Source organism: Ammodytes marinus (genome assembly GCF_949987685.1).
Source record: "Ammodytes marinus genome assembly, chromosome: 14".
Classification (NCBI taxonomy): Eukaryota; Metazoa; Chordata; class Actinopteri; order Uranoscopiformes; family Ammodytidae; genus Ammodytes; species Ammodytes marinus.
The window spans coordinates 5,299,675-5,324,674 of record NC_137218.1 but is presented as its reverse complement, the minus strand read 5'-3'; the positions used below and the strand labels follow the sequence as shown (position 1 = coordinate 5,324,674).

The 25,000-nt window shown below is 40.7% G+C and overlaps 1 protein-coding gene across 2 annotated transcripts in view; it reads left to right on the top strand.

The window, feature by feature from the left end:
• Window positions 1-19,828: 19,828 nt before the first annotated feature.
• The window catches only part of gria4b (glutamate receptor, ionotropic, AMPA 4b), a gene marked incomplete at both ends in the record, with an annotated part of 157,975 nt that continues 152,803 nt past the window's right edge, over window positions 19,829-25,000 (top strand). The window contains 2 exons of one of the 2 annotated variants that reach the window (XM_080040914.1): window positions 19,829-19,868; window positions 20,143-20,251. In XM_080040914.1, the coding sequence (XP_079897040.1) occupies window positions 20,161-20,251 (91 nt within the window). Of the gene's footprint in view, window positions 19,869-20,142; window positions 20,252-25,000 lie in introns of those variants that run through there. The other variant, XM_080040913.1, reaches the window with a different exon arrangement.

Here is a 25,000-nt window from a genome sequence, read left to right as displayed (position 1 = left end):
GTCCCTAATACGTTTTTCTTTAATTGTTTGCTGAAAAAAACTTTCAGATAATTTATTGTACTATGCTGATGTTCAGCTAATCTCACAATGGCCTATTTTTTAAAAAAGAGTTGCAGGTCCCCTCGTAAATATACAATCTTTGAGCTCCCCCCGCCCCCTGTCCGGAAGCGAAGCCAGATACGCCTCGCCCTCTGTCTGTCAGGGCCGTGGACCAATAAGAAATAGGGGTGTGGGCTGCACAGTGGAAGCTTCTGGCTTTACGGTTTGTGAGGTCAGAAAAGGGGATAATTCTGACTGGAGTGTTTTTGGGGGGAGGGGTGGGGGTTTCAGAAAAGGGGAGAGTGAGAAAAGGAGAGATTGTTATTTTTTTTGATATTTTGGCAGTCTCTAGGCACACCGTGGACGCATGGATATGTTGGAACACATTTAAAAAGTGCATTTAGCATAATATGGGACCTTTAAAGGCAGCCTGTGGTGGCCCTTTACAGTTTTGTTGTGGGGTTTCTTCCCTCCCCATCCCCATCTATCGCAATTGTGATTTAGTGGGATAACTTTTGCAACACCCCTGGGACCCACCTGCTTGTGTTTATATGAAGTTTTATGATGAGCAGCTGCGACAAACATGACCTTGGTTATAAAGGTCAACACACACACACACACCACACACACACACACACACACACACACACACACACATACACACACACACGGGGGGCGTTTTGTGTTTGCATTCTCAGATTGTATGACTTGGGAGGCAAAGGTGGTCGCATTCAAATAGGTTAATGTATTTACCACTCGTCTTCCATAAGGGCAAATTCTCTACAGCGCAATATGAGTCATGCTTTATGACACACGCACACACACACACACACACACACACACACACACACACACACACACACACACACACACACACACACACACACACACACACACACACACACACACATTGCCAAGCAGCTGATAATAATGGTGTGGGGGGGCTTTCATTTTTCCCATTCATGTCCTAGCCCACCCATTCGCCAGTCGCACACAGTACAGAAAAGCGGCTTATAACAGAAAGAGTGCAAAAGGCAGGAGTTCATATGCTACGGATTATTATTATTCCCCCTAATGGTTAAGACCCTCTGCAGAGGCAAGACAACTAAGCGCATTGCGGAGGATCCCACATTTCATATTCATGAGATGAGAGGAGCAAAAGATGGAGAAAGAAAGAAAGAGAGAGAGAGGGGGTGAGAATGAAAGAGAGAGAGAGAGAGAGAGAGAGAGAGAGAGAGAGAGAGAGAGAGAGAGAGAGAAAGAGAGAGAATGAAAGAGGGGAAAAGAGAATTTTAAGAAAAAAAAATGTAGAAGGAATTGGATTCAAGCACACCAAGATTCTTGCTGAAAAGGAGCCTCCAGTTTCCATAGAAAGTGAAGCTATAGGAGCCTTTAGGATAAGGTGCTGTGGATCAATGAACCGGTCGATCGGTGAAACTTAAAGCTATAGTGCGTAACTTCATATCAATATATTTGGGTTACATCCCTGCCATCGCCAAACGAGTTGACGTAAAGTTGATTATGATTGGATCCCTGCATGGAACACTGTTTGAAGTTAGAAAGCTTCCTGAAAAGTAACTTTTTCACTGTTCACATATAATTTAGTTATGATTTTTGATTATACAATTATTCAATAGGATACGAGTCTCAATATGTTTTGGAAACTAACTGCAGGCATATTTAAACAAATGACCCTCCCCTGAAACTGCATAGTGCACCTTTAATTTTTTCGTGCATCTAAGTTCAGTTTTGTATAATCACATATCAGTGGAAGCATAGACAGAAAAAGGGGGACATGGCAAAAAGCAGATGGCCTCTAAGTATCTTTGGAAGCGTTTCAATTTTCTATTTGAAAGTGCTCAAGCTGCCGAGCTATAGAAAAGCTGGCCGCTGCTAGTTGGTATTTCATTATGGGGAACTCTATGTTAGTGTATCTCTCACAAAAGGTTTTGGCCTTGGCGACTTGCATTGCTGGCTCCAAGGGGCCTGTGTATCTGCCAGTTGTGTTGAGTGTCTGTCTGTACTTCATTTCAATGAGGTTATTGATGATATGCTAAAGAGGGCTAAGGCAAGACAAGGCAAGTTTATTTCTATAGCACAATTCAGACACAGCAAGGCCATTCAAAGTGCTTTACAGGGGCAAGATTAACATACTTAATACACGTTAGAAAAGTGAATGAATAGAAATAAAACATTTAAAAGAGAATTAATAGAAATAAAGCTAAAGCTAAATGAAACATTAATCAACTTTTACCACAACACTATGTGATAATGTGTGAAGGTGCTGAGATGGGACAATGATGTATATGCATTGCACTACGCTTGTTAGTCTATTTTGTTTCATGAATTGGGATATTTCTACTTTAAAGGTGTGCTGAGGAGCTTTCAGTTTGTGTTAATTCTTGCGCCCCCTTTGGACAAAAGCGGTAGTGTTTTTACTACGCCAGCTGTTGTTCCTGGTTGAGCGTATACCCATGACAAAGGCATTAAGAAAAACTATATAAAAGTAGCTTTCTTTGCACTGATGGTCTCGTTTGCATGTCATTAATGATCATCAGAGGAAAAATTAGACTGTTTCAGAAATATTCAAAAGTTCCTCGTAGCACCTTTAAAAGTTAAATAACTTTACCTCCTAAAAGGCCAATCCTTCTATTCGGTGTCTGTGTGTGGCGGGGGGGGAGGGGGGGGGGGGTAGGGAGGGGGGGTGTCTATATCCTGCAGCCTTCAGTAGACTAGTGTCTGGTGGGAATACACAGGCCCCAGTGCTGTGAAAAACAAATGAATTCCCCGCTGGAAATGTCATGTGTGTGAGATCAGAAGAGAGGAGGCCAACCTGGTTGAGAGAGCTAACTGTGTGTGTGTGTGTGTGTGTGTGTGTGTGTGTGTGTGTGTGTGTGTGTGTGTGTGTGTGTGTGTGTGTGTGTGTGTGTGTGTGTGTGTGTGTGTGTGTGTGTGTGTGTGTGTGTGTGTGTGTGTGTGTGTGTGTGTGTGTGTGTGTGTGTGTGTGTGTGTGTACACAGTAATATGGAGGGGGGAAGAAAAGGGTATTTATCATATAAGACCAGAGGACTGTTTTCTACTTACTACACAGAGTAATCCGGCCCGGAGCAGCAAACACAAGATTACAAATAAAACACAGCAACACATAGCAATTCATATTCTACACACACACACACACACACACACACACACACACACACACACACACACACACACACACACACACACACATTCTCAGAAATAATATTCAGTACACTATCCTGGGGGTATTGGAATGGCAGTGCAGTTGCAATGGGTTTCGCTACTTGGTCTGCACAGAAAGAGAGATGGCTCGTGGCTAAAGAAAACTGTCAGCCTGACAGTAAAATAAATACAATTACAAATGTAGCTAATACAGCCTGATGCTCCCACTGCAGTCTTACTGTAATATACGTTGCATAAGATAAATCTGCTCAGTCAAGGCAAAAAGCTTAAAGGTGAACAAATTGGAATGAGTGAAAATTTAACCAAGAGAAAGGCTTATCTGGCATATCAAGCGAGAGGGTTAAAAAAATCCAAGTTTGTTGGACAGGTCCAACAAACTTGGACGAGAGATGGAAGAATCTTCATCAAAATGAATGGAGCTACACCCGAAGAAGCCAAAATTCTGCAAATCAAAACGGAGGAGGATTTGGATCAATTCCGGAGGGACGAGGATTAAAGAAGGCAAAAGCATGGACTTTGAACTAAAGGGATTTAAACTGGTTTGTGTCAAAATATAAGGTTTGAAATCGTAAATACAATGTGCTCTGCTATTGATAACCTAATGGAATGTGTGGCTATTGAAATTCAAATGAAAGATAAATGTTAATTATCAGCTGTGTGTTCAGAACAACCGATTCAAAAACGGAAGACTTTCTCTGACTGAAGAATTTGTAAATACACTGCATGTTATGGGACTCTAGCCGAGGTCAGCAGACACACTGACTGTTTTGAATACTTTTGCAGATGTGTTTAGGCTACTAGAGAAGAAATGGACAAGGCCATATCTGCATTGTCACAGGCAGAGAGGAAAATAGAGACCTAAAATTATCTGTGTATTAGAATGAATCTTCTTAAAAAAAAAGAAAAAAAAAATTTCTAACTGTAGTAGCTGTGTATCTGTGTATCTGAATCTTATGGCAGTGGGGGCGGGACCCGATAAGCCTTTGGCTTCTCCTGCTTCCCTTCGGACGATAACACAAAGTAATATGTATGAATATGCAATGAGAAAATTATGTATTATGTGTAATTGTCCGGAAGAATAATAATAAATAAATAAATAAATACGTTCTCTTTGCTACATTAATCCATTGATTTTGGTTCATGCCTTGTGACCAGAGGGTGAAACAGGTTCAGTCTGGTTGTGAGTCCAATGTGCTTGGGAATATCAGGAAGGCAAAGATCAGTAAGTGAATTATTATTTAAAGAGATTATTTTTGGCCATTTTCAATCTTTATTAGACAGTACAGAGGTGAAATGGGGAGACAGAGAGAGAGAGAGAGAGAGGGGGGGATGACCTGCAGTAAAGGTCCACGGGTCGGTTTCGAACTCGCGACCACTGCAACGAAGGCCAGAGCCAATATGGTACGCGCTCTATCCACTACGCCACCGGAGCACCCATGAATTACTATTGAAAGGCGTTTATTTATTAGGATTATAATATGACTAACCTTTCTCCTGCCGGGGCTTATAACGTCAGTATGTTTAAGTCTTAGTTGTCACTTAAAGGTGGAGTCAGAGATTCTGGAGAATGTCCTGAAAAGAAAATCTAGTCTTAATACACAGCCCAGGCTTTGTAGACTGGTATGTAAACAAAATGGGCCCACCATAGCTATAGCAACATGCCCGTTTACAGAGCCTAGGCTGTGTATTAACACTGGATTTTCTTTCAGTGCACACACAGTACGGACAGGTAGCAGATCATGAGGACATATTCAAGTATCAGCCAAAGAGTTTGTAGTGAGGGTTGGTACATGTACCTTAGACGCAATATTTTTTCAGAGGAAAAGAACCACACACTACAAAACTGTCCCTATTAAAATGATTTAATACACACCTCTTGGGCTTTCTCCTGCATAGACCAGGTATACTCATCTATTCTTTGGTATTCGGGCTTTTTCACTGTTTAATGGAAGGAAGACAGTCCCTTAGCAACGTGCTACGTAACAAGCAGAGCGCACCTGTACTGCAGCTGATGTGTTAAAGTCCGACTACAGCATTCTGAAGGTATTCCCAAATCAAATAGACAAGGTGTTGGTTTGTGCTGAGCTAATGTTTTCTAAGTATGCTAGATAGACAATATGGGAAAGTGTCTTCCTATATATATATACAGTATATACTGTGCAGTATATATAATGAAAAGCCATGTTGGTCTGTCTGTGTCCATCGTTACGACAAAGACAACATTTGACAAAATAATTTGAATTGAAGGCCACTAACTAGCTTCTTCCCAGCCTGATCCTACCAGACCATTGAGCGGAAGAAGGTAGGCGGGCGGTGCCAGGCTAGCTTTTTCCGGGGCTTTTATTAAACCAAAATGTCCACTTGTACACAAGAAATATCAAGATGTGAATGTACACGGCATTTATTCAGCACATTCAAAACAGACACTCACTCCGTTGGAACAATTCCTGTACTGCAGCACTCATGTTGAATATCTTTACAAGATAATTTCATAATCAAATCAGCCGATAGCCATCAATTTTTGTTGAGCAAGAATTAAACCTTTTAATTTTAACAGTTCCAAACTCTTACTTTTAGTATCACTTGCAGGGAAAAGCTAAATTGCCTAAATAACGTTCAATTCGCCCGACACCTTTTGCAATGTGGGCTGTAGTATAACATTGCAGCTCTATGCACCACTCGTGAGGATTTAAACTATTAGCTTCAGAGTTTTTTTTTTTTTTTTTTTTTTAACTCCATAAACAATTTTTATTTAATTTATTTTTATTTTTTTAAACAAACATCGAACAATTATAACCCCTAGCCTAAGAGCTAATGGAGATATTTTATTGCCAAATATCAACAACACCAAAAACATAACTATCAGATGAAGATGTTTGCCCTGGACGGTTTCCTAATAAGAGTTCCTTGATGCCCAATTTACTAACTAATAAATGGTAATGTAAAAAAACGCTTTCATGACATGGTCTGACTGTGTAAAGGTGTGGAATCACGAGGGTCTTATTCCTGGGGTTTTAATATCCTTGTCTCTAGGGCGGCTTTATTCATTAGCCGTTATTGCCGACATATTCCACTTGCATTATGGGAATTGCTAAATGGGATAGATAAAGCACCGATACACAAAAATGTTTTTTTTAGCTGGCTTGTTGAAGCAAGGATTTGTTAGTTTAGGAATTTCCATGGGGATAAATAAGGTATCTATCTGTCTATCTGTCTATCTGTCTGTCTGTCTATCTATCTATCTATCTATCTATCTATCTATCTATCTATCTATCTATCTATCTATCTATCTATCTATCTATCTATCTATCTATCTATCTATCTATCTATCTATCTATCTATCTATCTATCTATCTATCTATCTATCTATCTATCTATCTATCTATCTATCTATCTATCTATCTATCTATCTATCTATCTATCTATCTGTCTGTCTGTCTGTCTGTCTGTCTGTCTGTCTGTCTGTCTGTCTGTCTGTCTGTCTGTCTGTCTGTCTGTCTGTCTGTCTGTCTGTCTACCTGTCTACCTGTCTGTCTGTCTGTCTGTCTGTCTGTCTGTCTGTAATCTATCATTCAGAGTAACCTAATTGCTGATTACACATAATGGGAATAGCTGTCTGAGTGAGTTAATAGGTTAGGGGCAAAACCTTGAAAGTGAATGCATGTTTAAAGTGTTTTAGAGGCCTCCAGATGACTGATCTAGTGTCCATGTGTCCTTGGTTAGCGTGTAAGAGCCTAGTGTGTCAGCTGGCCTTGTGTGTTGGATGTTTATTATGACCGGCTGTCGAAACAAAACGCTCACGTAAAGAATCAAGGACATCCGCTAAACGATGGCAGTATGGATTATCTTATGGTGCTTTTCCATTACATGCTACTACTCTATTCTGGTTTTCCACAATGAAAAAATACCTGGTACCATTTTTTTTCGTACCTACTCCATCAAGGTTACAAAAAAAGTAGGTATCAGGTAGGCTACTTTACAGTGATTGGGACAGAGAATCAGTTCAGTTTCAGTTTATTTCGATCACACATAGATTCATAACATTACATACAGTACATAATCATAAGATCATCGTGTCATCAATGGGTGGCACCTTATCCTGCGCAGCAAACAGCCAAGCTACTGTAGCGGGCGCAGTGTTTGAGCTTGCTTCATCTCCAGTTATTGCTCTACTGTGCTTCGTTAATGGCATCCAGGACAACCACTATGGGACCAGTGTTATGATGTAATTCAATTATTAATTTTTTTCTATCAAAGACTTGAAACTGTGTGTTTTAAGACTTGACATCTTGTAAAAAAGGTTTTGCACCAATGAAAAAAATTGTTAATAGCCTGACATTTAAAAAAAAATATGCCACCGTGATTTGGTATTCTATTTTTCCTTCCTCGAACACATTTTGAAAGTAAAATTTTTTTCACCAACCCATTTTGAAAGTTTCAAATCTGGCACTGTTCTCCCAGTGAAACGTAGGCATGTTGAATAACGTTACATGTTGAAAAAAACTACTATTTTGCTGTTTTATTTCAATCTCTTATAAGTGACAAAAATAAGATTATTCCTCAAACAATTATAGTTGCTATCCCATTTCTTACTGGCTGTTCTACCATCCAGGCTAAAGGAATAGTTTGATATTTTTGGGGGAAATATCCAAAACAACTAGTAAGACCAATACAATACCACTCTTAAATATCTGTGTGGTAAATATACAGTCAAGATGAGGCAATAGTTACAGTCCAAACCGAAATTATTCATACACCTGGCAAATTTTGACTTAAAATTGCTTTTATGAAACCAGCAAGCTTTTTCTTGATTGGAAATGACACAGGCTTCTCCCAAAAGATAATAAGACGATGCACAAGAGGCATCATTGTTGAAATAAAAATATTTTTAGCTTGCTGGTTTCATCAAAGTAACTTTAAGTCAACATTTGCAAGGGGTATTAATAATTTCGGTTTTGACTGTAGTTAGCTAAGCTTTAGTCGCGTTTCATTGTAGCCATGCAACAGGATTGCTCCATAGAAATCGTCCACACCTGTATGTAACTGCAGAATGTGTACAAAACCCTAGAATTGTTGCTGTATACGACACGTAGATGTGATCTGTGTTTGTTTTCAATACAAGGGTCAAAGAAATTCACTTCAGCGCTCGCCTGTTGCAATATTTACCAGGTGAACTCAATATTTCCAGTACTCTCTCTCTCTCTCTCTCTCTCTCTCTCTCTCTCTCTCTCTCACTCTCTCTCTCTCTCTCTCTCTCTCTCTCTCACTCTCTCTCTCTCTTGCACAAAAAAAACATAGTTCTCTTTCTCGGAACAATGTTTTTATTTTTTTATGATTTGTCGAAGATGTGTTACAACCTATAAGACAGATTTGTTCGAATCGTAAACCTGTGATGCATATTATATTATTTATTTACCAAGGGAACTCGAGTATGTTTCGAGTGCTCCCTCCCTCCTCCACAAACATACATTCCCTGCGTTCCAAATCACATACTCTTTCTTTTTACTACACTACATACTAAAGTACAGGAGAGTTTTAGGGCCACGGGAGAGAGAAAAAAAATCAGACAAGGAAGATTTTGTTTTCATTATGTCGAGAAATGTCAAGGATAAAGACGAATACTCCAAAATGCTATTGGAGTCAGTGGGGGCATTTATGTATGTTCAGCATACTACAATTGACGTGCACGTATTGGGACATCCAAAATCTTTTTCAGACATACTAAATAGTAAGGGAAGTATGGGGATTGGAACGCAGTGTATGTTTATTTCTTTTCTGGAACAATGCAATTATTTCTTGTTTGATTTTGGGAGATGGTGTTCCAACTTCCAACCTATGACACAGATCTCTTGAACTGTAAAACCGGTGATGGAGCAAATGAAAGAGGAGATTCCCCACCGTCTGCCGGCGTTGACATGACATACAAGAGTAGAAAATAGCTTCTGAAATAGCTTTTCCCCGTGTGAGTCAGACCTTGCTTCAGTGAGCTTTTCGAATGGGCCCTCGTATCCCCCTTTGTCTTTACTTGTCTCTTTCCATTTCCCTCATTTTCCCTCCACTATCCGTTCTGCTCTTGTGCTAGGGGGGCTGCCTGCCTGTTGTCAGGGTCTACAGCACAGTCAAATCAGCCTCTCTCTGAACAAACCTGGGTTAAAATAGTAAGAGTAAGAAGGAAATATATGTAGAGTAGAGTAGATATCAACGTTTGGGTGTCTCAATAAGCATTCTCCAAAAAAAAAACTATTGAAAATAAATTATCATAAATATCATAAAACTTAGTTAAAAAAAAATGCTATTTAGACTGTTTTGATAGGCATGTGTGTGTGGGCTCGGTCATATCAAACGGTGTCCATGTCAACAGTCATTGTTTGAATAGAATGTCCCTGCAGAGAACTGCTGTGATTGGTTCAAGGCAAGGCAAGTTTATTTGTACAGCACATTTCAGACACAAGGCCATTCAAAGTGCTTTACAGGGGCAAGATTCAAATACATCAAGTATAGAGCACAAAGTACCTATTGTGTCATAAGTAACAGAGCATATAGCCCCGCCTCATCTAAACTGAATTTCTGGAAAGTGTATCAACCTTAAACCTGCAGTGTGTAGAATTTTGGGTTTTATTTCCTAGCAGATTTTGTAGAAAGTAATTGTAATATTCACAAGTACATTTAATTTAGTGCATAATAGCTGAACATTTTTTTTAGAATTTGTTTTCCCCTTAGAAAGGGTCTCATATATGTCCATATTTCTGCATATTTTGGACCAAGGCCTAGTGCCGCCATCTTGAAAGTGTCATAGTTGGAATGTCATCAGATGCATTGTTTAAAATTTAGAATTGTTCTTGTCCTTGAAGGCCACTGTAGCTTCTGTTATTATTCGAAAGGGTTGGGTTTACCCAGGGAGTGTTGCATTCTAGAACTTTGTTGAGCTTTCTTGATGATGTCATATTACACACTGCACCTTTAAATGACAATATCTTTAATTTTGGATTGATAAATATGCCTATAACTCTTTTTCAGATGCTTTACTATCATGCAGCTATCTCCCCTTATTACATAGTTAGAAGGATTTTGTGGATTTGGATTTACATGGGCTTTCACTTCTTATTTTCTCCCCCATTTACCTCCGGGCTTTGCAAATCAATAATGTATTTTCCGGACACCCTCCGCCATTTAATCTGACATTTGATCCAGTGGTTGGTTATTTGTGTGTAAGAAGAGATACGCATTGAATTCCTTTTCCCGCACTCCCTCCCAATCTTTTACTCGGGGTCGTGAGATAAAAAAAAAAAATCCCTGTCTAGTGGAAGCGTGTGTATACTAACACACACACACATCACACACACACACACACACACACACACACACACACACACACACACACACACACACACGCACACACACACACACTAGTGGAAGCGTGTGTATACTTACGTAAGCCTTCCTTGAATCACCCTGTAGTAAAAAATGCCCACAGGACCCCATTTACAGCAATCGGTGACACTATAGAGTCATTGCCTGATGCCTTGGTCTAGATCCCCATTTCAGGGTTCGCATGAGTAATATCTTGCATGACTAGTCGCATGTATCCGACTATATACAAAGTAAGGCAATTGGCAATTTGTGTGTGTGTGTGTGTGTGTGTGTGTGTGTGTGTGTGTGTGTGTGTGTGTGTGTGTGTGTGTGTGTGTGTGTGTGTGTGTGTGTGTGTGTGTGTGTGTGTGTGTGTGTGTGTGTGTGTGTGTGTGTGTGTGTGTGGCGTAGTTATGGCGTAGGATAGATGCAAGAAGAAATGAAGTCACCACCCCGGTTTGTAATGTGTGTGTGAGTCAGCCGGCCGGGGTTATGATGGTGTCAGGTCGTGCGTGCTCGGCTCGGTGATATTTTACTATTGCATTTATTCAGCAGAGTGACGATGAGGTGAATTCAAATTAAGCAGTGAGTGCCCCATGGTCAGCCTCGCTTCTTTATTTCCTACATGATGTAACAATGCAAATATGATATGGTGTAAGCACGGAATAAATGATGTATCTGTACCACACATTAGATAATGCCGCATTGCATAAATGGCTGTCTGATTATATGAAAAACATGTACATGGGATGTTTGTTTACCTGTTTCCTAACCCCTAGTCATAACCCCTAACCCCTTAACCTAAACCCCTAACCCTAACACCTAACCCCTAACCCTTTACTGTACCCTAACCCCTAACCCATGAGCCTAACCCTATAACCCCTAACCCAAGCATCTGATATTTTACTGTTGCATATATACAGCAAACTGAGGAGGTGGATTAAATCAGGGCAACGGGAGCAGTGCCCCTGTTCACCCTGGCTTCTCTGTTTCCTACATGATGTAACAATGCAAAAATGATATGGTGTAAGCAAGGAATGAATGATGTATCTGTACCACACATTAGATAAAGCCGCATTGCATAAATGGTTGTATGATTTTGAGTAAATGGGATTTTCACCTGTTTCCTAACCCTAACCCTTAGCCTAACCCATAACTATAACCCCTAACTATTCGCCTTAACCTAAACCCTAACCCTTTACTGTATCCTAACCCTAACCCCCTAACCCTTTACTGTACCCTAACCCTAACACCTTACCATAAACCTAACCCCTAACTATATTCCTAGTCTCTGATATTTTCCTATTGCATATATACGGCACAGTGACGAGGTGGATTAAATCAGGGCAAAGGGAGCAGTGCCCCTGTTCACCTTCTGTATGACATAACAATGCAACATGTTATTGTGTAAGCAAGGAATAAATTATGTGTGTTCACGTCAAATTTGATAATTCGACATTGCATAAATGGTGATATATGATTACATGACAAACATGTGAATGGGATTTTTTTCTAACTGTCTCCATCTCATGAAAACGTTCAGTTTAGTGGACGGCTGAGGTAGCTTAAGCTGTTTGGCAGAAGAAATCCTTGCTAAGAAAATCTTATGTTAAAGCTATAGTGCGTAACTCCTGTATTTCTGTAAAGTTTATCAAACTTAAATGGCAATATCTTTCATTTGAAATGATAAATAACTCTTTTCAGATGCTTTACTATCATGCAACTAACTCCCCAAATGACATAGTTAGAAGGAGTTTGTGTATTTGGGTTAACAGGGGGCTTTAAAAGCTTTCTCAGTGTTTCCTTTCCGTATGAATAGGTCCCGTATCCAGCAGAGCTCCTTTTAAAAGTGACCCGCTGACACACTGTGTAAAGGGCTGTTAAGGAGGCACCCTGTTATTGTCCTGTTGTCCCCAATAACAATTTGTATTCAGGCAACTTGTGTGTTTGTGTGTGTGTGTGTGTGTGTGTGTGTGTGTGTGTGTGTGTGTGTGTGTGTGTGTGTGTGTGTGTGTGTGTGTGTGTGTGTGTGTGTGTGTGTGTGTGTGTGTGTGTGTGTGTGTGTGTGTGTGTGTGTGTGTGTGTGTAGTTGCTACAGAAGCACAGAAGCAATACTTTTCCCCAAGCTTTCTTCTGATTATGACTTCATTTTTAATCATGAGGCAACGTCGATTGTACAGTTATTCATAATACTCCTGTCTTGTTCCTGTGGTAACAACCATGAGTTTGACAACACTGATTAGATTTCTATCGTCTCAACAGCTGTTAAAATCATTCTAATGTAATTCGGTTCACACTTTCATGTCCCCTTCCGCAAAACAAATAAAACATAGAGTATGTATGTGAAGAGGAACCAGACACTACTGTAGTGGAAAGGAGAAACTCACCAAGAGAGTTCTAGCAGCAGGGGTGGACCACCTGTGACGGTCTAATCCTCTCCCTCCTGGAAGAAGAGAGGCTAGCTGTTTGCTGTTTGCTGCTAGCTGTTAGCGCTGTTTGCCAGTCGACAGCCAGAGGAAAGACCCCCGGGGGCCGCCCACCCTTCAGACTTCAGACTTCAGACTTCAGAAAACTAAGAATCCTACAACCAGTGAAGCAGCTTCACGCAGAGCTGGCATGAGCAGCAGTTCTCCTGGATGGAAAATTCTGTCTCTGAAAATGTCCTTTTTTTCTTTTTTAAATACACTGTAAAATTGTGTTGCTGTATCTTCTGTATTTGAGGAGTTTTTAGTTTGGATACAATACTTAACCTGGTTAGAATGGAGTTGGTGGCAATTTTTTTCAAAAGTCCTTATTCTTTCTTAAACCAACTTTTTCATTGGTGATCTCTTTGTTTCCCTTTTCTACATGTTCTCTTTGGTCCTAGAAATGTTCTAAAGAATTTGTATATCGTAGTATTCAAAACTGGGTTTCACGAGCCATCATTTAAACTATTAAGTCATCTGAAAGGGTGATGGATGAGTCCTGTTGAGCTGCAAATGTGCACACACACACACACACACACACACATACTAACACAGACACAGACACACACACACACACACACACACACACACACAGAGGGGGCCCGACACTGTGTGTACGGGATTCCCTAACAGCGGTTGGAACAACACTCCCAGTCACCCCCGATGTGATACGGAAAAACCTACTGCAGGTTCCCCATCTGTTCAACTCCACAGTAATGGCAGAGATCCATCACACACACACACACACACACACACACACACACACACACACACACACACACACACACACACACACACACACACACACACACACACACACACACACACACACACACACACACACACATTTTCTCTCTCACTCACACACACACACACACACACACACACACACACACACACACACACACACACACACACACACACACACACACTCTCCTTCTCTCTCTTCTCATTCATAAAGTCGGTCAATTTTTACCATGGTCCACTGGTAGCATTTGTTAGAGACGCTCCTTTGAATTCAAGTAGTTTAACCGTCAAACGTTCCCGTTTGGAGCTGTTACTCTGCAACTCTTTTCATGCTCAGTGCATTAACTTTTTCCTGACTCTTAAAGCTATAGTGTGTAACTTTTTCACATAAATTAATGTTGGTTATTTCAAGCCATCACCAAATGAGTTGACACAAAGTAGCCTATATCAACTCCACAAAACTCTCTCTGTATTTTTCAGTATGGCTGCGCATACAAACTGGTTAAATGAGCTCTGAAAAATCCCATGAAATGTTTCAGTTGTTGATTCTACTGCTAAGAAAAAACCCTGGACGTACAGCAGAAGGTACAAAATCCATGTGCAATCACTGAAGGCTGTACCTCATAGATGCATGGACAGTGTTGTTGTTATTCCTCCGAATTCCTCATGGGGGCAACAGAAAATACGCACTATAGCTTTAAAATGAACTGTAGTCCAGCTAGCAAAGATGTGGAACAAAAACCTTTTTATCTAAAATCTCTCCATTGTTTACTCACTCATGCACTCCCTGTATATAACAGACAGTCACCAGCTCATTCTACGGTAAGCAGTGAGGGTCAATTCAAGGTGATTTTTTACGCCCGGTTCCAGACTAACACAATATCAGGCCCAATCCGACAGCTGTGTGGTGTCGGGAGCATAAAGAGTCTGGAATGACAATTGATGGTTTTATCTTGTGTAGTGTTTCATAGTGAGACAGCATCTGGGACACCTCATAACATCCCGACATAAAGATAAGATGTCTGTTTTTAAAGGCTGTATGCTGTATGTAATATATTGAGGGGTGATACACATCACCCCCGGTATTTGAAAATGATGAAAATGCACCCGCCCATCCCCTCTACCCCAAATTATGATATAAAAAATAGAAACAATTACAGAGAACTGCTTTACTAAGATGCTAACAAAGATACTCATCATAAAATGTAATAAAAAAAAAGTTTTGTTTAATTTTAAAAGTTCTCCGAGGGACTTTTAGTTAGTGTTAATTCGTGCGCCCCCTTTGGACAAAAGCGGTAGTGTTTTAACCACGCCAGCTGTTGTTCCTGGGTGAACGTATGACAAAGGCTTTAAGAAAAACGATATAAAAATAGCATACTTTGCACTGATGGTCTCGTTTGCTGTTACATGTCATTTATGATCAGCAGAGGAAAAATTAGACTGTTTCAGAAATATTTAAAACTTCCTCATAGCACCTTTAATACCTGCTTCTTTGAGTAAACTTAGCGCCGAAACAACTGAACAGGATTAAACAGTGGACATGGGAGTGGAGCTGACCATGGTGCTGAATTGATCAGTCTGAGTTAAGATGACGAAAACACACTTAAAGGTGCAAGTGTGCAAATGGAAGTGGTGTTTTTTTCACAACAGACTTGGCATAAATGGAGTATAATATACACAAGTATGTTTTAAATAGTTTATAATAGCTAAAAAATAAAAGTGTTTTATTAACTGAAGTCTGGAGACTTTTCTGTTTCCATTTTAACCTGCAATTCTATTGTATTTAAATGTTCTATTTCTATTCATTCGCTTTTTCTAATGTGTATTGTGTATTTTAATCTTGCCCCTGTAAAGCACTTTGAATGGCCTTGTGTCTGAATTGTGCTATAGAAATAAACTTGCCTTACCTTAGAATGAGCCTTTTATATCTACTGTACATAGGAGTGGGGTGCTGAGGCCGCCATGTTGCACCGCCATCCATGTTTCTACAGTAGCACAGAACGGACAAACATAACAGCCCTACACGTTTTTAATTAATATATACTAAATACATCTTCACCTCATCACTTGATATACTTGAAGGCCACCGTAGCTTCTGTGAATTCTCAGGACGTGCGGGAACACAACCCGTACACAAATGGAAATATAAAGACACCAATCATGTCAGACCATTTTTAAGCAGCGTTATGTTATCAACATTTAACCTGGCAACCTCACCATGACGACAAGACTATAGGCCACGCTAGCTAACAAGAAAAATACACAGAAAACATTTACTAAAAGATAGTTCACACACGATACCAAAGTGGCTTTTTCCTGTGTTAAAAGCATTGATAATGTCTCCATAACCTCAGCTTCTTACTGTTACCCCTGTGTGTGTGTGTGTGTGTGTGTGTGTGTGTGTGTGTGTGTGTGCCCCTCTCTGATGTATCCGCCTTGACTTGAAGAAAACAAAAAATGATTACATTTCCATTCCATTACCTGCTACTGCCTGCACTCTGAAATACACACACACACACACACACACACACACACACACACACACACACACACACACACACACACACACACACACACACACACACACACACACACACACACACACACACACACACACACACACACACACATACACACACACACACACACACACACACACACACACCAGTTTTCGTGTACATTGCAATGCAGGGGGAGATATACAGACACAATATATTCCTCTGGCATCCTACAGTAATTGACCAGTCCACTATCAATGCAAAAATGTAGAATAAAGAGAGAGAGAGGGAAAAAATGCTTCTAGGCGAGAAAACATTGTATTTAACGTGGGGATTTTCTTGTGCTACCCTTAGCTTCAACAAGAAAGTCTTTAATGTGCAAATTAGACAGGCCAATCGTTTGCATATGTTGTATATATTTTGTCATACGCTTGCAGAGAAGAAAGGTGCTGTCACTACTGTGTGCAGGGTTTTTTTGAAAAGGCGGACGAAAAAAATGATCAAGAGCAACTTTACATGAAGGCCTGGGAAAATTCCTTGAAAGTGAACATGTTTTTCTACAAATTTTTTTTTTTTAGTTATAGATAATTTATGTTCCCTGTTAAGTGGTAACACAGTTGTCAGGGCGGATTATAAAAAGCTCTACGAAGATTAAAGAGCCCTCGATTAAAAAAACTACTTTTAACAGAAAAATTCCAAGCAGATGTTATATGATGATCTGTGAGATGGATTGCCTATATTTTTCGAGGGTTGATTCCAGTCTCCGATGTGTAAGAAGACAAAGGCTTTGCTTTGAATAATTGATGGCAGTAATGTGATATAAACATAAAAATCCAGTGTTTGATGTGCACTTGAGGAACAGTGGCTATTTTTATACCAAACTGTACTTTTCTCACATCCACAAATTATCTTTGTCTTTAAATAGCCTTCACTAAGATCTCTTTCTAGCTTAGTACATCTCACACAAGTATTCCTCCATTAGCCATTAGTTTATGGCGGCAAAGCTCTTCCAGCTACAAGACGACATCATATAGATGAGATACAGTGTGATGTGTGTCAGGTGTTTGCATCAGTCTCACTGGCAGTTGAATTTTTTTTCCTTTTGTTTTTTTCTTTCTATGATGTTTAGTCAATGGCGGCCATTTTAATTCATGCATAGAGTAGTGTTAGCAATACTAATGAGCCCTGACGTAAGGTGTGTGTGTGTGTGTGTGTGTGTGTGTGAGTGAGAGGGGGGTGGGGGGGATACAATACAACGCAAGGACACCAGTTTCCGAGGTTTTAACAGGGATCTTGACCTATCATCATTATTTGTCTTACAGTGATTATCTTGGTCCTGAGTTTCAGTCCGTGGTTTTCAGTGCCCAAAACAGAAGAACACGTAGCACATCCGTTACTTAAAGGTGCCACGAGGAATTGTTTTAATATTTATGAAACAGTCAAATCTTTCCTCTGATGATCATACATTTCATGTAACAGCAAACGAGACCATCAGTGCAATAACGTTTTTCTTCATGCCTTTGCCATGGTTATACGCTCACCCAGGAACTACAGCTGGTGTAGTTTTGGTATATTCTTGGAAGTGACTTGTAGCCTAAGTGGGGGGATGTACTGTAAGCTGTTATGAGAATATCAGGAAATAAGTTTGAATAAATCAGTTTCCAGAAGTGAGTAGAGGATCCAACATATCTTGCCCCTTTGTGAATAGAAAAGTCAAGCTGCCTTTTAAAAATCCCATAAAAATCAATATGGTTTTTTTTTAGCTTCAAGGTTTCTTTGAATTGGATTCAGGATTTGGTGTTTTAAGCTTCTGTTAATATTATAACATTAGCAGCTTGTTCTGTAGAGTCAAGGGATGAATTTTAAGCAGTTTAAAAAAATAATTCTCAAGGATGTCTCTATGCCAACTGCATTTTTTTTTTAAGACATATTTTCAGCATGCTCGAAAGGTGGAGTCAGCGATTCTGGAGAACGCTTGTTGTCAAGATTACCTTTTTGTTAAAATCCGTGAATATCTCCTTACGATCCGCTACCGTATGTGTCTGTGCTGAAAAAAAATCCAGTGTTGATACACAGCCTAGGCTCTGTAAACTGGTATGTAAACAAAGGGGGAGATAGATATTCACTGATTTTGACAAGAAGTGATTTTGAAAACAAAAACATTTCAGAATCACTCACTCCAAGATGTTGAATATACATTATACAGTACCTGCTTAAAGGTGCACCGAGGAACTTTCCTTTTGTGTGTTGATTCTTGCGTCCCCTTTGGACAAAAGCGGTAGTGTTTTTACTATTGCAGCTGTTGTTCCTGGGTGAGCATATACCCATGACAAAGACATTAAGAAAAACGACATAAAAAATAACATTCTTTGCACTGATGGTCTCGTTCGCTGTTGCATGTAATTTATGATCATCAGAGAAAAAAAATTCAACTGTTTCAGAAATATTTAAAAGTTCCTCGTAGCACCTTTAAATGTTATATGGACTGTTATAATGCATGTTCTTCTATATTTTAAATCACTTCAAGCTGCATTTCTAATAGGGAAGGGGCTATACTAATAAAGTTAATTGTTATTCTTATTATAACTTACCTGATGACACATGCCCCCCTTGCTATTATACTGCAAATGTGTGAATTAGACTAAATAGCCCAGTGGGACGCCATTTTAATCCTGCAAACCATTGTTGCTGCTTCATTATAATCCAATCAACTGTGGCAATTGATGCATTTTAAATGGTCTCTTAAAAAAAAACGCGCTATACAGGCTTTAGTCTATGATTTAAAGGCGTTAATACACAGCCTAGGCTCTGTAAACTAACATATTGCTATAGCTAAGGTGGGCCCCTTTGTTAACATATACTTTATATAGCCTACATACCAGTTTACAGAGCCTGTAGGCTGTGTATTAACCCCATATTATTTTTCCAGTGCACACTAGAGATATTCATTGATTTTGACAACAAGAAGCGTTCTGCAGAATCGCTGACTCCGCCTTTAAAGAGAGCAGTCAGTGAGTTCAACATTTATGTTCTGACGCGAGAGGGGCGATCCGTCATAATTTGTCAAACTGACTGTGGATAAAAAAAATCGCAAAAAAAAAGATAAAAATCTCCTCTCGCCAAACACACATCAGTCATGTTGCAGAGATTCATTCACTGTGTGTTTAGTGGAAGTTTGCGTGTAAAACGATTTATTATTTTAGACGACTTTTGACTGACGCCGCGACCCGTCCTGCCTTGTCTGTCTGTCTGTCTGTCCCGTACGGTCGTTTTAAAAAGGCGCGTGGCATGTGTATGGAAGCCTTGCCATTGCTATACATGTGTGTGTAGCCTAATGTGTTTTCTAGCCTATTTGTGTGTGTTGTGTTATTACTGTGATGTGAGTTGAGGGTTGAGCCGCATCCAGACGCACTGGCCGCAGCTGGCGCGTGCTCATGCCGATGCCCCCTCCCCTCCCTTCCAAACCCCTCTCCTCCTCTCGCAGCCTGGTGGTTGCTGTGTAGTGTGGTGTGTGTGTTTTGTGCGCAAAATCTCCAACACCGGACGGACGGACGCAGTTTTGACGGCTATACAGATACATAACGAGCCGCTCTTTGCACATTTGCTTTACCGGGGAGGATATCCTATTCACAAGACCGAAAGAAAGAAGAGAGAAAATTCCCCCCAAAAAAGCCAACATGGATATTTAACGTGATTTTTTTTTTTTATTGGTTTCTTTTTTTCTATCCATTGGTTGTTCGGTCCCCCCCTTCTTACCCACCTCAACCTCGCGACCCTGGCTGTGATGTTGCCTTTGCCCCGGGGGTGTTAATTACAAGCTGCTCGATGTCTCCTATCAGTTTATAACCCTTAACAAAATGTGGATTTCTTCTCGCGACTGGTTTCTGTTGATATTCTCGGGCTTTTGGGGACTGGCAATGGGTGCTTTCCCTAGCAGCGTTCAGATCGGTAAGTAGCCTCGTGTGTGTGTGTGTGTGTGTGTGTGTGTGTGTGTGTGTGTGTGTGTGTGTGTGTGTGTGTGTCAGACAGAGAGAGGCTTTTGAATGGTTCATTCTAACCAGAAAATGAATCATGCATGTGCGCTCGCGGATCTGTGCTCGGGGACGTCCTGTAGCCAAACTGTCTGTGCGCTGTCACATAACACCCAGTCAGCACTATTCTGTATACAGTGTTTTATTTTATTATTATGTATAGTTCAAGTGCATGGGACAAAATGTGGGATTTATTCTTTCGCCTTTCGTCTTTTTCATGTTTATTCTTCTTACATGCAGACAGTGTGCATTGCTCTGTTGATGCTGCTGTGCATGTTTAACACACACTGGCAAGCACACACACACACACACACACACAGGCAAGCACACACACGCACACACATATACATGCACACATACATGCACACACACACACACACACACACACACACACATATACATGCACACACTCAAACACACACATGCACGCGCAAGCACACACAGCGCACACACACACACACACACGCACACACGCACACACGCACACACACACACACACACACACACACTCAGCATACAGCACAGCACAGGCTACCTAATGCGCTTTGTATCTGCAGGCTAGAGTGATCCCAGTGCACTCCGCCACTGCAGCAGATCAGAGCAGCAAAGTGTGTGTGTGTGTGTGACTGTGTGTGTGTGTGTGTGTGTACTCCCTATGTGTGTGTGTGTGTGTGTGTGTGTGTGTACTCCCTGTGTGTGTGTGTGTGTGTGTGTGTGTACTCCCTGTGTGTGTATGTGTGTGTGTGTGTGTATTCCCTATGTGTGTGTGTGTGTGTGTGTGTACTCCCTATGTGTGTGTGTGTGTGTATTCCCTATGTGTGTGTGTGTGACTGTGTGTGTATTCCCTATATGTGTGTGTGTGTGTGTGTGTGTGTGTGTGTGTGTGTGTGTGTATTCCCTATGTGTGTGTGTGACTGTGTGTGTATTCCCTATGCAGGCTGCCTGTGCATTGACTGCTGTTAACACTCTGGCGGACCCCCGGTGCTGTCATAAACCTCTGCCACGCTCCCCTAGGCGATACAGCTTTTACCCGATTGCACTTTCTACTTCACATTCAAAATCTCTATATTTTTTAAACAGTAACTGAACTGTAGCGGGCTAAATATACAGGATAGATTCACGGTATTTCATTTAACTATAGCGGCGAGATTGTGCCGGTTGATTTAAAGGCAGGCAATGAAAGAAGGGCAGATTGTGACCTCCAGTTGTTGATCATTGCAACCTTCCAACAAAATCAATTATTAGAAAAAGCTGTAACTCAAGCCCGTTGCCATGTGTGTGCCACACAACTCTCACAGTGTATTTGCTTAAGCGGGACACATACACACACACACACACACACACACACACACACACACACACACACACACACACACACACACACACACACACACACACACACACACACACACACACAGTATCTATCAACGTGAGGTCAAACCTTATTTTTTTAGATACAAACATTCCCTTAAATTGAGAATCAGAATTGATTGTATATCGCCGAGTACGTTTTCACAAACGCTACAAGGAATTAAAAAAAATACAAAAGACATTGAATTAACATGAGGCTAAAGTATATAGGTAAAAGACATCTTAAAAAAATATAAATGGGATATTTGCTATACAATAATCTAAGAGAGACATATGTGCAATTGTCTATTACAGTAAAGAGCTGTACAATTGTGAAGAGTGTACAAGATAAGTGTAGATACAGTATGAATCTACTGTATATGTTAATGTGACGTATAGAGTCTAATTGAGGAGATTAAATATGTGAAAAGACAAATTTCAATGTAGTATTCTGTGTTGATTGACATATATAGCAACTTAACTTCAATAGTCTGATTCAGTGGGGGGCCAAAATTGACTTTTAGTGGCGTTACCATTCATTGTATATCTGCATGCAACGGAGTCAAGACACACCCGAATGAGTGAATGTCTATGTGTTTGCATATACATGTGTGTGTGTTTAGGTACACGTATATATGTGTATATGCTTCACTCAACATCAAGATGGTGGCTCTGTCTGTCTGGTTTTTGTCCCTACTTTAACTAATACGCGTCTACAGTACTTATGCATTATCACTTTGTATTTATTGTATTTATTGCATTGTCATTGTTATCCTGTGCCTTTCCACTGCTGCTGGGCTGTTTATGCAACAAACAAATGTCTCCTACGGGGGATTAGTAAAGTCGTATCTCATCTTAAAACTGGTGGAAAATGACGAGCAGCTGAAATGATTCTGCTGGTTGTGTTACATCAACGTGACACTGAATCTGCTCGGCCCCTCAAGGGAAGTCAAGGGTCAAGGGTCTGTTTCAGAGGGATACCAATGGACACTTGAGCTGTGTGTGTGTGTGTGTGTGTGTGTGTGTGTGTGTGTGTGTGTGTGTGTGTGTGTGTGTGTGTGTGTGTGTGTGTGTGTGCGTGCGTGCGTGCGTGCGTGCGTGCGTGCGTGCGTGCGTGCGTGCGTGCGTGCGTGCGTGCGTGCGTGCGTGCGTGCGTGCGTGCGTGCGTGCGTGCGTGCGTGCGTGCGTGCGTGCGTGCGTGCGTGCGTGCGTGCGTGCGTGTGTGTGTGGGGTTAAAGACATCATGCTTAAAATTCATCTAATTGATTCTGCTGATTTAAAGGTGGAGTCAGAGATTCTGGAGAACGCTTGTTGTCAAAAACACTTCTTTTTTTTCGAAATAAGTGCATACCTTCTCATGATCCGCTACCTGTCTGGTGTTAATAAACAGCCTAGGCTCTGTAAACAGGCGTGTTGCTAGCAATGGATGGCCCCCCTTTATTTACATACATTTTGTTTATATACCAGTTTACAGAGCCTGGGCTGTGTAACACCAGATTTTTGTTTTCAGAGCACACAGGGTACGGACAGGTAGTGGATCGTGAGGGGATATTCACTGATTTTGACAACAAGCGTTCTCCAGAATCACGGACTGCACCTTTAACAGTTAATACATTTTTGAGCTGCCACCACACACACACACACACACACACACACACACACACACACACACACACACACACACACACACACACACACACACACACACACACACACAGTATCAGTTCTCAGTGAGAGCAAACATACTGTATCTCCAGTCAACACTAGTCAGGTTCAAACGGTTGTAACCATCAAGCATCAACATGTATTATCATATTGGATATTTGCTGTGTACACACGCATAGCAACACAGAAACAAACACACAAACACAGACATGGCCAACATTGCTCCACAGCTGCCAGAGATACATTCAGACTGTTAAATGTTGATCGATCAATATTCCTGTTTCACTTTGATGATGGATTTGAATCACTTTGCTTAACAAACCTACAGCATCTCGGCCATTTTGCCATGATATTATATTGGATTAATGCGTTTGTTTTCTCATGTTGACGTGGATTGACTTTGTGTCGAGGATGACAGCCTGTGTTCCCTCCACGCAATGCATGCTGGGTATACGCTGAAGCCCCAACATGACACTTTAACGCTTTGATGGACAACATAGGGTCAAAAGCGTCCCGACTGACTGAGTTTTTATTATTCTATATATCTCTTTAACACACAAATGTTTTGAAAATCAGTTTTCAATCAAGAACTCAGTCGTGTGACTTTTGACCTATGTTGTCCAATAGAATACTCGTGGCAAAATGGCCAACATTCTTTTTTTTTTTTTTTTTTTTTTTAAGATGTTTTTTGGCCATTTTTATGCTTTATTGACAGTGCAGAGGGACAGAGGTGAAATGGGGCAGAGAGGGGAGTGACATGCAGAGAACGACCGCGGGCGGGAATCGAAACCTGGGTTTGCTGCTGGGCCCGGCCCGGGGGGGGGGGGGGGGGACGCCCTACCAACTGAGCTAAGGGCGCCCTACCAACTGAGCTAAGGGCGCCCCAAAATGGCCAAGATTCTATACGTTTGTTAAGCACAGTGATTCAAATATATCATCAAAGTGAACGAGGACTCTTGATTGATTGATATTCCAAGCCCAATAAAAGATCTTTACGAGCTGTGTTAGGATTAAATAGTCATCTTTGAAGGATTCTTGTCACTTCTTGAGAATATCCTTACATCATCTGTGTGTGTGTGTGCGTGTGCGTGTGCGTGCGTGTAACAGGAGGTTATTGCAGGTCTGAAAGCATGCACAAGAAATTACCACATTTCGAGAGGTATTTTTGGCTAAGGTGTGGTCGGTAAAGGGAATTGGCTATTTGTTATAACGAACTTGGTAGAAATGGACCATATAATATTCATCAGTATGTTTTAATTAGTGTATAATCGCTTTATGCTTTGTGATGTGACCACTGTTCCCCCATAGGCCCTACACAACAATACTTTTCTTTAGTTGAGGCTTAGGGTTAGTTCCTTTGAGATTTGATAATCATATTCTATCATATCACGATTTTGATTTGAAATTGATTAATCGTTCAGCCCTAGTCATGTGTCTGTCACCTTGGATATCCAAGCAACCTCCTCGAGAGTTTCCCCCTCAAACACAATGGGCTGTGTTGGAAAAGCCCTACTAACGTCCTCCTACTACATACTCAACAAGTATATACTACATACTGTCTACTTAACCATCGATTGTGTATGCGAGGTTCGACTGACCGTTTACACTGAAGTATACAGAAGCAATAAAGAATAAAAAAAAAAACCTTGCA